Raw genomic sequence first — 13,361 nt, 5'->3', positions numbered from 1 at the left:
TGCAGCTTTAACATTGACTAGAGGGTATTATGGTAAACTTGAACGCTCAAAAGCTATAAATAGAAGCCTAAAAAGTGGACCCTCTTCTGAGACTGTTTTCTGCATCGAAATGTCATGGCTAGCGAGATCTTTAGCCAAGTCTCTGAATGTCGACGTTGACAACGAAGATAACAACAACATCAACTCTAGAAACAGAGAATCACCAAAAGATAGAGAAGATGAAGAACAACACCAGATCGAATCATCAGAGACTCCTGGACGAGGCGTCAAAGAAGATCTTTCAGAACTCACCAAAACCCTAACTCGTCAGCTTTGGGGCGTCGCCTCTTTCCTCGCTCCTCCTCCCTCACAAACCTCATCTCCTCCTCCTTCTCCTCCTCCTCCTCCTCTACCTCCTCATGAACTCTCCTCAACGGATCGTTCGATCTCCGATTGGAATCGTTGGGAATCATCTGATCGATCCGTCTCTGGTGAAACCTCTGATCCGAATATCTCAGATTCTTCGAGAATTTATGGAATCAGAAGCGATTTTGCGGAGATCGGAGGGAAATTCAACACTGGGATCTCCAAGCTATCGAATAACAAAGCTGTTAGTGAGTTTTCGAAAATTGTTTCAAGTCTTATTCCGTTTGGATCGGAGGATGATTCTGAGGAGAAATATATGATTGGAGGGGCTGTTGGAGTCACTGATGAGGTGTTAGCGTTCGCGAGGAATATAGCGATGCATCCTGAGACGTGGTTGGATTTTCCACTCGCTGATGATGAGGATTCCGATGGTACGTGGTTTCATATTTCCCAATTCTGATTTCCATTTAAAATCGTGTTTTTTATGAAGTAAAAGTTATAATTTTTAAACTCATTTCGTTTTTTTTCCTATGTAAGATTAGATTCCTTGCAATTTTTTGAAATACAAGCTCTATGCCTACACCTATAGTTCTTGAAAATTTACTGTTATGTGCTATAATGAAATTCAGTGTTTAATGGTGCTATTGCATTTGTAATTAAAGGTTTCTTTAACAAGTACAAAATAATTGTAGTTAAGGTTGAATGAAGAATTGGTTCTTTATATACAATTTTTTTTATGGAATATTAGCATGGTAAATTACTACATTTCTATGGCACAACATTTGATGCTAAGTAACATCAGGATCTTCCAAGACCATACTCTTTGGAAGATGCCATGACACCTTATCTCATTCAAACTTGGTCTCAAAGACCTCACTTGGCTGTAAACAAACCTGGGTGGGCAAGTTTGTGAGTCATCTAATGCCTAAGTAAGCATGTATTAGAGAGAAAGCAATTTGAGAATACATTTTGACGGAGTAAGGGGAAAGCGCTAGATCCCTAACATGGAGAGAGGGCGCAACCATTTATAGGTGAGGTTGCTTCCTCATCTAATCAACATTCATTAGTGCAAGTTTGCTAGATGATAACTTTATATTTATAGGAACTATAATTATGGGTGATATTACGGAAACAAAAAGGAGAAAGAATACAACACACTCTCCTTGGTTAAAAGGCATGAAAATGTATTGCAACACCCCCCCAATGTGTACAGTTTTTCAGTGCCTCTTGTAATAAGGCTTACACACCTTTGAGAGAAAGGTGTTTTTCTTAATGCCACCGGGCCTTTTTTGTGTAAGCTTGCAACGCTTAGGAAAACAGGCATTTTTCTTTTGTTTTTATCATCTTCGTTGCCAGACGACAACTCTGATACCCCAAATTGAAACCTGGGTGAGTACGGGTTAAAGGGTGGGGTATAGATGGGGCTCTAATTGACTGGTGAGTTTATGAATGGAAAATGCACTCCAACATGGGCTGTTTTAATGGACTGGACTGCAGGTAATGTATAGCTTGAATCAATGTTTTCACACTCTTAAGATGTGAGGTGAGGTGATGGGGCATATACCTCAGGTGTTTGTGTGCATTCACTTCTTACCTCAGGGTGTTTTGAATATGCCTTGCCCTTGAGGCGCGTCTTGATGTGTACATCTTCAATGTCATTAAGAATTATGTCTCAAAAGATCAATTCATGGTTTAAAGGGGACCTTTATTGGCTTAACAGTGGGTGTCAATTACTGTTATTTACCTGGCACTGGTATTTTTTAGTGGTAAAATAGTAACGATATAGATTTTTTTTTTCTGTTGTTATGATGACTGTTAAAACCAGATTAAAACCATTTTAAGCCGCTGAAGAGCTCCCACCTCAATCATCTTCCTGGAAACTTCTTAGAAAGTTTGCAGTGGTTTTTTATTTTGCATCATTCATCATATTCCATTTACTTGAATATGTTTTGATGCATTATCTGACATTGCTTCCTAGAATGTTGTATATGCCCACATGATGTATATTGAGAATGCCATAAGTTTGGGCCTAGAACTCTTCACATCTGTGTTCGCTGGATGAGATAATGTATTATTGTGTAGTATATGTGATGTTCTACGTGATTTTCATTAATTCTAAATTTTGGTTTTCAGATTTTGATATGTCTGATGCCCAGCAAGAACATGCTTTGGCTGTTGAACGCCTTGCGCCAAGATTAGCAGCTCTGAGGATTGAGCTTTGCCCAGGCTATATGAGTGAGGGATGTTTTTGGAAGATATACTTTGTTCTTTTGCATCCTAGACTCAATAAACACGATGCTGATCTTTTGTCAACACCCCAGGTAAGTTTATTTCATTTAGGGATAGTTGTCATTTTTCTCATTATCTGACCCTCAGTTTTTAAGCCATAATGAATGAATTGGTTTCAATGCTCTTTCCTCTTTACTTTCTGTCTTGAGGTTGGGCACCTTAATACCCTTAGGGAGAAATTGATCCAGTCAATGCAACCAAGGAGACCCTTTTCAGAAAGTTTCTTTTGCTGTTGCTGGAGTTGTACTGGTTCATTTCTTTGGCAATCTCATGGAATTTGGTTGTCCTCTAACCATGGTTTAAAATATTGTATCGTATCAGAATGTATCGGCCAATACGTATCGGTTTTAACATTCCAATACAATACAGTTATAGAAATGAAACATTCATGATTTCGATTTCGTTGAGAGAGAGTGTGTTTTGCAACTGATTACAAGACCTTGGCCTCAGTCTCCTCTCAAAGATTGGTTATTTAAATAGCCTTCTCTTGAGACACCCCTTTGTTTTCAAACTGATGATATGCCCCTTGACCTTGGCATGTTTTTAATGTATCAGTATAGTTTCGGTTTTTAAGAAAACCGAAACGATGAAATGGTACGATATTTAAAACCATGGATCTAACCATGTTGTCAGGCATACCAATGCTAACGAGTAGATAGGGTATCATTAGGCACAAAACTGAGGGACTCCGTGCTTGGAGAGCTCTACTTGAGCAACTTGAAATAAAACCCTTTCTCAGGGCTGCTTAGAAATAAAACTGGAAATAGGTGTTTTTTTGCTGAATTTTAAACAAATCGGGGGTCATTTTTGTTCGTTTTGTAAAGTTAGGGATCTCTGGGAGGCTATCCAAGGGCTAGAATTTTCCATGGGTATAAAATTTAATTGTAAAGGAAGAGAGAGGAGTCTTGATGTCATTTTGGAAGTTTGAAACTCCATTATGAGAGAGATCTCTAAGCCTCTTTCTGTATCTTCAGCATTTTAAGTGGCTAATTATTGTAAACTCTTGATAAATGTTTCACTAGCCTTCCTTTTTTCCTTTGTAGATTGTGGAAGCCAGAGCTATTTTGACACATGACTTACAGAACCGAACAAAACAAGATCCGACTGGTCTGGAAGAGGTACCTCCTATTCAAAAGAGTCCACTAATTCACTCAATACATTTGCTTTGGAACCCACAAACTCCTCAGCGACAACGGATTTCGAGACGGAGAAGCACCCTATTGTAAGTTCTGAAATGCAAGTCATTGATAAATCTGTTGTTGAAGAAGAACCAGTGATCGAGAATAAGAACAAGGAATTACTGGTTGGCACCTCGTCCAAAATCTTGGATCAAGAGTATGAGGAGGAGGACGATGAATGGTTGGAGGATGAGAGTTCAGAAATGGGTGGTTTCACTGGGACCACTATCCCTCTAGGGAATGAGGATGATGTATCATTTAGTGATCTTGAGGAAGATGAAGGAAGTGTACCTACGAGTTCGAAAACAGTTGCACACAATTCTGATTCTTCTTCAACGAAAGACTCGCGAGATTGGGTTGAGCTAAGCAGAAACGCTTCTGATTCAATTAAGGATGGTCGCTCTGTTGGCACAGAACGCCTTGGATCCGAGCAGCCACGTGATAATAACCCTGAGAATAAGGACTCCAATGATTGGCTTGATGTTGATGAGGTAGATGTCGTTTGAAAACTAAAATAGTTTTTGAGCTGTTTTACATGTGATCAATGCTGCCATCTCTTATCTCTATACCCATGTCCCAAGTGAATGATTCCTTTCTGCTGTTGATGACGTGGGTTTGTACATAAAATCCCGTACAGTAGGCAGTGGTTTGAGCTCAAAGTGCATTGGTTTGTGTTGACTGTTTAATAAACTTGAAATTGCTGCACTGTACATGAAATCTATTTTTCTTGGAATTGTGATCAGGGATGTTCTCCTACTTAACAACTATCAAGTGGTTCAATTATTCATTATTTGCAAAAGGCCCAGACAAGGTAGAAAATTCTTTCGTATCTGATTGTGAAAACCATCTAATTAGTCGTGTTTTTATCAGAAAATGAAACAAACGCTTTGTAGATATTGTGTTACCTCATGATATTTGGGTATTTTTGTTTTGATCTCTCTGGAAGGTTTGATTAGTCAATCATTTACAGTAGTAACAAAAGTGCATTATATGATCAGCATGACCACTTGTGAACTTCAGTCAAAGCTGTTGGAAAGGCGCTCAAGCTGAGTGCAGAAAACACTGCTAAAATGATCCAATCATCCTTTGACACTGACACCAATTCACCCTGCCTTGAGTCCCTATTGATGTCTCACAGCAGTCTTGCATTGTTTGGAGTGAAGTCCGTGATCCGTGCAGAAGTCTTCAATTGATGAGCATATGTGGTACAAATGTTATTTATAATTCTAAATTATTCACCAAATTATTAATTATGGTCCAAACACCCAAGTTTTTTGGGCAAATAAGTCACCCTCACTTAGTAACATGGTTTCTAAACTTGGCTGAGACCGAGACCGAAATGTATTGCCCCGAGTCATCTTGGTATCAGGCATGGACGAGAACAACAGACAAGTCGATGTATTGGACGAGATTTAAAACCCCACATTCTCATTGATGAACGAGACGTCTCTCAAACGTATCAGAAAACTGATACTGGTCCAAGATGACTCGGTATCTGGCTGGCATGGACCAGACGTGAAACCGAGTTTTAAAACCATGCTCGGTAAAGAACACTATAGTGTCCGTTTGCTAACAGCTAAAGTGGGCCCCGGGTTTTATCTCCACGAAGCCAACATAATTAGCGGAACATAAAACAAAAATTGCCAACAGAGCTATGTTAACTTCTAAGCTGCTAGCTTTGAAATTTCCTCAAACAACTAGCTTTCAAAACTTTTACTACAAACATTTGATCCCCGCCAAAAAGATGATCACAGAACCCAAAATATACCATCTGTACAATCAAAAACACAAACAAACACTTGAACCATCCAAAAAAAATATGATCACAGAAGAAACCCAAAATACACCCATCTATCCATCTGTACAATCAACAAAAAGACACAAACAGGCGATATCTAATCATCATCTCCCTCTTCTTCTGGTTCACCTTCAAAGAACCCTCCACCCATCTCACAAACTCGCTCCCACACCTTCTTCGGAACCGGAACAACAGACAAGCGAGGCTGCTTGAATAATGTGAAGCCCTTCAATTCTTCGTCCCCTTTCATCTCTCCTAACTCAATGGGTCTCCTCATCTCCCCAACAGCTCGAACATCGACGGCTCCCTCGTCTTCTTTGAAAAGATACCATTCCTTCGTGACAGAGACAACACCAACAATGCGACGTGCTTTGGAACCAGAGTGGTAAAAGAAACAGAGGTCCCCAACATTCATGGATTTCATGTACTTCTGGGCTTGCTTGTTCTTCACTCCATCCCATTGAGAAAACCCTCCATTAGCTGCTTGATCATCCCATGACCACTCTCCCACTTCTGTCTTTAGTAGCCAGTACTGACCATCTTCTTCCTCCCTTATCTTCCGCTCTTTCTTTGTGTCTTTCTTCGCCATTAGAATTGATGTCGTGATTCATGAATGGGTCTTTGTTGCTTATCTTGGCGGGAAATAGGTCATTTTGGCGCCCAAATTTCGGTAGCGTATCCGCTGGGTAGTGTTAAAAGCCACCCCAATCATTACTAGCGAGCCTCACACCTAGCCAATATTTTTTTTTTGTCTTACATGGGTTAAAAGTTTAGGAATGAACTGTTTTTTTTTTTTTTTTTAAATAGCATATTTTAAAATTTCTAACAGCATAAAAGTGATTTACAAAATAATGAACAATTTATGGAGAATCTCCTCTTAAAAAATCAGCTCATTCTAAAACTTTTAACTTATGTAATACAAAAAGTAGGGGTGCAACTTGGTTCGTGTTGGTTCAATTTAGAGCAAAATCAGAATTAAATCAATCAAGATCGGTTCTATTATATAAGAACTAGGATCGAATCGAATTGTTCTAGAATCGAACCAATCCCAAATCAATCTTAATTGGGTTTAGTTCGATTTGATTCATGGGTTGTCAAGAGATTCCCATATCATTAGTTATTTTGCAGCTTGAGAGAGAGAGAGATGAACCTATCACAGGTTACAACCGCACATCGTAACTACAGGTAGGGGTGGCTGAAGCTAGACCGGCGAAGCGTCCATGTATGCATGAGGCACAAAATCAAGTGACGTTCTCGTCTGGGTGACAATCACAAGTGGAGAAACGGTGTGGTTTTGGGGTTAGGGTGGGTGTGAGTGAGATTTATTACAGATGAGGTACAATGCACTAGGGCTGTCAACGGATAGCTATCCGATCAGATAGTACTATATCCGAATTCGAATCCGAAAATAAATGATACTATCCGAATTCGAATTCGAATCCGATCGGATATCCGTAACAAACATTCGAATTCGAATCCGAAAAATATATCGGATATCCGATAATATCCGATTCAATAAAAATCCTACAAATACCATCATCCTCACTGTCGGAGTTCGCACAGTCGAACTCGAAACAACGAAACCCACATATTTTTTCGAAAAATCACTTCGTCTAGTTCAGATCAGAGAGAGAGAGAAAGAGAGAGAGAATATTACCTGCATGCTCGCCGGACGGAGAAGACTTGTCGGAGTTCACACAGTTGAAACACCGAAACCCACAGATTTTTTCGAAAAATCACTTCGACCGGTTCAGATCTGATTAGAGAGAGAGAGAGTACGTACCTGATGCTCGCCGACAGGAGAAGATGCTGGTTACGAAGTTCGATCGAAACCCGCCGTTACGTCGTCTGGTTGTTTACGGCTTTAGCCATTAAGGTGGAGGTGGGTTAGACTGTTAGAGAAGACGAAGTTTAAAAAATTAGATTTCGTTGTATGTAACAAATACATAACACATATATATACATATATAAAAGTTTCGTTGTAAAACATAAATACATGATATATATATATCGTTATCGGAGCGGATATTATCGAATCGGATATCGCAATATCCGAATTCGTATCCGAAACTCATTCGGATGTTAAAATGACATCCAAATCCAAATCCGATATCCGAAATTTTCGGATAATATCCGATTTTTCGAATTCGAATTCGAATTCGGATTCGGATTTCGGCTATCCATTGACACCCCTACAATGCACAATCGTAGAGAAAGAGAGAGAGGAGCTGGTAGCAGCCGCAGGTCGTAGAGACGAGAGAGAGAAGGGTTAGATTTTGTAAAATATGAAGGTGCCTTTGGTAATAGTTGGGGTGCCTATAACCTTACCCATACGCAAAAGTTCGCATATTATTTAAAAGGGAATTTTAGTAATACCCCTGTAAAATTGATAATACTTCGTTCAACTCTTCAAAATGCAAGATTAGGGGTGTGTTCTAAAATGGGAGGTCGTGTGTCAGAGTTGGGCTGTCAAAGTGGGTTACGAGGGTTTAATACAAATAATTGAAAGCATCAATCCACAATCCATATCCATTTTCATGCTTTGTTCAAATGGTTAGAGTACAATCGAATCAAGAGATGGAGAGAAGGGCATTAGATGAATGCATATGAGGGTTTGTCCTTGTAAGAGTCAAAAGTCCATTATTTTGTTTTGAAGTTTCCTCTCGTTCAGATAAGTATGTAACCCTAATAAATAGGGAAAAGATCTTAAGGTTATGCTCCAAAAAAACAAAAGGAGAGAAGAGTGGACGAGGTGGTGGAGAGAGATTTGCATATTTTGGATGAAGAGAGGCCTAAAAATTTGGAGAGAGAGAGATGTGAGTTGCCAACCCCCTCTTATAGTGAAAATTGAAATACATTAAAATAAGGAAGTTAAGAGTGTTGGTGAGTTGGCAAGTTGTGTGAGTTGGCATTCCAAACACCCATGCTCTTATAACTCGCTCGAGTCGATTAATATCACATGCAACCAACTGTTTTCAAACACATCCTAGGTTTATCCCTTAACGAAAGTCAAGATCACCTTTTGTTGATAGATTAAAAGTGAAAATTTTATTTTTATTCAAAATATCCTTCAAAAACTTAAATTACTAAATTAAAATTTTAATTAAATAAAATTTTCACCTTGTTAATCCATCAATCAAATGGGATGTTGGCGCGCAGTGAGGGAGTAAATCTAATCTTGCATAATATCGCAAGGGTATTACCTCTTTTTCTTTTTTCAAAGATATGCAATGTTTTGAGATATTGTGGGGGCTTCAAAGATTGGAAGTTGAAAAGGAAACAAGCTCGAATTCAAACGAGAATCCCAAGAACATTCAACAAAGATTATTTTTCGAGAAATCTATAAATAGAGGATAAACGTCATTAATTTAATAAAAAAGAGTTATTACATTTGTTACTCTCCATAAATTGGTTTTGACTTGAGCATAGGAATGTAATTGACAAATGCCCATTCATAATAAGATTGAGGAGATTACAAAGGAGAACTCGTGGAAAATATCACGAGGTGCCTAAGAAATCCAAAATTTTCCTTGGCACTCATAAATCATAATTGCTGCCACCATTGTCCACTCACCATTCCATTTTGTATAGAATCATGCTAGAGTGACTGCGTTACACACTGTGCTTCACATTGTGCTGTCGTGAAGGTGTGCACAAAACCATAGATGCTTTTCCCTCATATCTCGAGGAAAACATAACACTCCTGCGTTTTCCATTTTCCTTTTGTATAAGCTCTTAAAGTCTAAAGCCTTAGCTAGACTCAATGCACATGGCCTGGCTTAGGCCAAGCCTAGCACAAAGTTAAAATTTTTGGACCTCGTTGGTAATATTGGGCTTCTACTAAACTTGTAACTATCTAAAAAACTCCAGATTCAGACCATTATTTGATTCCGATTAGGTTTAGTGTATCACGCCTGATCTTGAAAGATGTGATTGATATATAAGAAGGATTTAGGATTGTATTAGTATATGAACCCAGTTAGGTACCATTCTGGATCTTGTAGTCCATGTAGTTCAATAGCTACGTAACGCTGGTCTTCTTAGTGAGAAACGTAGTTCACCACCTCAAGCCCACAAGGCCTTTAATGTTAATTTGGCCCAATCTTCAGAGAGCCTGCACACCAAAAATTAGCTTGTGTAATTGTGAAGGTTTTGATTAGAGTAGGCCACAGACAATCAGGTTGTTCTCTCTATTTCAGAAATGAAAAAATGCTAACTGACTTACTACGACACTGCATTCAATACTGCGCTGCAAGGAGGTGAGCATAGAACCATAGATGCTTTTCCTCAAGATACGAGTGGAAATCATTTTATGGTTCCGTGCACATCTCCACATCAGCTCAATGTCGAAAGCTTGTCCTGCATAGTCACTATAGCATTACTCTTTCGAAAATAGCAATTTGAGGGTCACTAGTTCATTGGGCTGCAACTCAGGAGGGTTGGGCCGGGTTGAGGATTAAATCGAGTCGTACAAACTTGACAAACACCAACTCATGTCTGTGGCCGAACCGAACTTGGGCATGATATGCTCAAACCAAACCCAATCAAAGTCAGGTTGGTCGGGTTAACTCTTTCATCATTAATACTACATAATTTAGTAATGACTAATAATCGGTATCTAAAAGAAAATTTATAATTATTTATCCTAAAATGTGTTTCAAAATTTACATATATAAAATTATAAGCAAATTTAAAGAAGAAGATGACAATTAACGAAAGTAACGATCTTAATAAATTGTAATTTTCAACAACAAAAATAAAATAAAAATAAAGTTGTAACTTGTAATATAATCATTGTATGACAATATGGAATTATATAAATAAAAGTATTAATAACAAAGCAATTGTTTATTTAATAAAAATAATTACGACTTTAATTTTGATATATAGATAAATAAAAGCATAGATATTGAAATATGAGTTATAAATGTGAATTATGAATGTGAAAGAAATCAAAATATAAAAAATATTTTTAAATTATAACTATATTAAGTTTGGATTCAGACAAATTGGATTGCTCAGTACTTATGCCCAAACGCAATCCAATTTGAATTGGGTATTTTCTTTTATTGTCAAACTTGAGATCGAATCCAAGTTAACTATGTCTAGACCTCACCCACCATTGAGTTCAGGTTTGGCCTCAAGGAAAGCATTGCCTTGCAATTTTAGCAAATACTGTGTTTAGGGCATCGAATCCTACCCACAACCCTTGTCGCACATTGGTGTTTCTCGGTAGCCATCTGGGCAATTTGATTGGTGATTTCTAGCAAATGGATTCGGGCATTTTATTTCATCGTGGGTTTTATGAATGAACATGTGTGGTTGCTAAGGTCATAATATAATATATATGGCTAGTTCATCATCAATTCACTACGGGAAGAACACTTGAGGAGTGTAAAAAAAGCAAGAAAATGGCTTCCACTGTAAGGTATTTTATCAAGAACAGTGGTGTGCCCCGTACATCACCATCAGATGCATTAGTGCTACTAACATAGTGGAGACACCAATTTGAGTGCTCAAAATGGTGTCTCCACCACCACCACATGCTTTGGACAGCTTCGTCAACATAAAATCAAACATGTACCATAAAGTGAATTATCAATATGCATGCAAGATGTACAATTTTGTTATATATATGTGAATCAATCTAATTTACAACAGAATGTAAATTAACGTTAAATATAAATGAAATGTTGCTTCATGCCAACCATGAAATTATAATCTCTCGCCAATTAATAGTGCTCTAATTTAAAGTATTTTTTCGAGGTTTGAATATTTTCCAAAATTAAATACCCTCTTTTTTTTGAGCTTCTGATCTGATTGTTATAAGAATCGGAAAACTCAAGCCATTTATAAATGTACGGCACCAAACGGGACCTAACTAATAATTACAACATTGTTGACATGTGATGTGAGAACGAACGTTCAGTGGGGCCCACTTATTTTGGGTGCACATACCGTCAAAAGATAGCTAGTTATGGACCATTCACGATAGGGTTGTGTTTGACTTTTTGAAATAAATATAATTACATTTTGTTTCTAGAAAAGACTTGTTCATGGTCCCATTGACCATATCATCGACATCCTGCTTTCATGTAAAGGAAACAGTGTTCTTTTTTTTCCACTCGTTTGTGGAATATTACCATTGGAACACGGTTTTAAATAAAATTTATTTTCTTTCCTAGATTGACTTTCACCTCTTCTAGAGCAATTTTCCTACTTAACTATTACTTTCTTTCTAAGTGAAAATTTTCTCAAGAATTGGTGAGATTTACTTAAATAAAAATCAATTTTTATGAGTAGTAATAAAATGACACATTTACGATTTTGTACACTTGCCATGTCAATCACGTACAGACCACGTATGTGTATGTGTTAGTGTGTTGTTTTATATTCAACAATCAATATTTTTCACCAACTAATTAAAACCTTGAATGAATATAAGGGCAACGTTAACCCATGAAGGCACCCATCGACCTCCACCCAACAACCTCCATATTAGTGTGCTAGTATTTCATTTTATACAGAGAAGCATATGGTAAAAATATATATCACAAACTTTTGATCATTCAAATATAAAATAAATAAATTATATTAGGTTCATGTTCTGCAGATTCATTAAAGATGACTCATGGAAAAAAATAAAATGATCCTTGATTACGTAAGCATGAAATCAACAATTAGGATTTATCCTCAAGATATGGTTCTTGGATTATATATAAAATAATGAATGTTGAATTTTGTACATACACGATTGGGATCATTTGTTTTCTCATGATTGGTTAGTCTTCATGAGTCATCGAAACCCAACCCTTTGTATTATTACAAAGTTATGAGATTAACTAGATGAATTCAATTATGTGGATTAAAAACTTGAAACTGAATAATGTGTTGTGACTGTTGTAATTTTTTTAAAAAATATCCACACATGTCAGGCTTACGTCTAATACATTGAAGCTTAAATTTTCTCGAGGAAAAGCATATGTGATTCCCATACACTTTCACATCAAGGTGTGTGATGTGAGGTCCAACCTTGAGGTCACTTCAGCATCATTCTTCTTCAAAATAAGATTTTTTTCGATGGAATTCTTACGCAATCTTGTCTATAGAATAAGGGGTTTCTTTGTTGCTCAAGCATACCAATTTGTAATTGTTCCATCTAGAACTTTGAAAATACTAGTTCAAAAGAGGTTTGATGCTCTCCATCTGAGCTGTATATTTGATGATGTGCACCAAATTTGGTTTGAGGTAGTCCTTAGAACTAAAATTGTTTCTAATTATCAAACTAAGTTAAATTTAAGAGGGTCATATAATATCACAAAATTATTGAGATAATAGATTGTAAGAGTTGTTTCAAAGGACAAAGATTTCCATAATTTCCAAATTGAGAATGCTAGACCAAAACAAGTGTTATTAGGTCTTTCCCACCAATAACCTACAAAGAATAATTTATGAAATTTGAAGGACAAGGAGACATAATATAATATTATTTAAGTCTCACATAAGCTCTATAAAATACCCAAAGAGCCCTTCTTCTTTGTAATGGAGTTCAAAAAATTCCTGATTGCAATGATATTTCAACACCATTATGTTTGAATAAAAATAATAAGTGATTTTATTGGAACATAATTGTGTAGTAATATCACAGCCATCCCAAAAAAAAATCCATATTCTTGGATTTTGACAAATTTAATTTGATTAATTAAAAACCCAAAATAGGAGAAACTTAAGAGATCTAGGATTCAAAAATG

The 13,361-nt window shown here is 37.1% G+C and overlaps 1 protein-coding gene and 1 pseudogene across 2 annotated transcripts; one reads left to right on the top strand and one right to left on the bottom strand.

Annotated features, from left to right (window-relative positions):
* The first annotated feature begins 77 nt into the window (after positions 1–77).
* Positions 78–4,602, top strand: LOC147406987 (uncharacterized; annotated as a pseudogene). The gene is made up of 3 exons (XR_015176654.1): positions 78–776; positions 2,479–2,666; positions 3,678–4,602. The product of XR_015176654.1 is annotated as an uncharacterized LOC147406987 (transcript).
* Positions 4,603–5,565: 963 nt separating this feature from the next.
* LOC147406986 (thymocyte nuclear-like protein) lies at positions 5,566–6,321 on the bottom strand. Its single transcript, XM_086435353.1, has one exon. It carries the CDS (start codon positions 6,197–6,199, stop codon positions 5,708–5,710), a length of 492 nt encoding a protein of 163 aa, XP_086291479.1. The 5' UTR covers positions 6,200–6,321; the 3' UTR covers positions 5,566–5,707.
* Between the last annotated feature and the right edge of the window lie 7,040 nt (positions 6,322–13,361).

This window comes from Akebia trifoliata, chromosome 3 (genome assembly GCF_017979445.1).
Source record: "Akebia trifoliata isolate Shusen 1 chromosome 3, ASM1797944v1, whole genome shotgun sequence".
NCBI classification, from domain to species: domain Eukaryota; kingdom Viridiplantae; phylum Streptophyta; class Magnoliopsida; order Ranunculales; family Lardizabalaceae; genus Akebia; species Akebia trifoliata.
Note: the sequence above shows the minus strand (reverse complement) of the source record. Positions and strands in the feature narration are given on the sequence as shown.

Coding starts and splice junctions, on each gene's coding strand:
- LOC147406986 (XM_086435353.1), bottom strand. CDS start 6,199: ATGGCGAAGAAAGACACAAAGAAAGAGCGGAAGATAAGGGAGGAAGAA.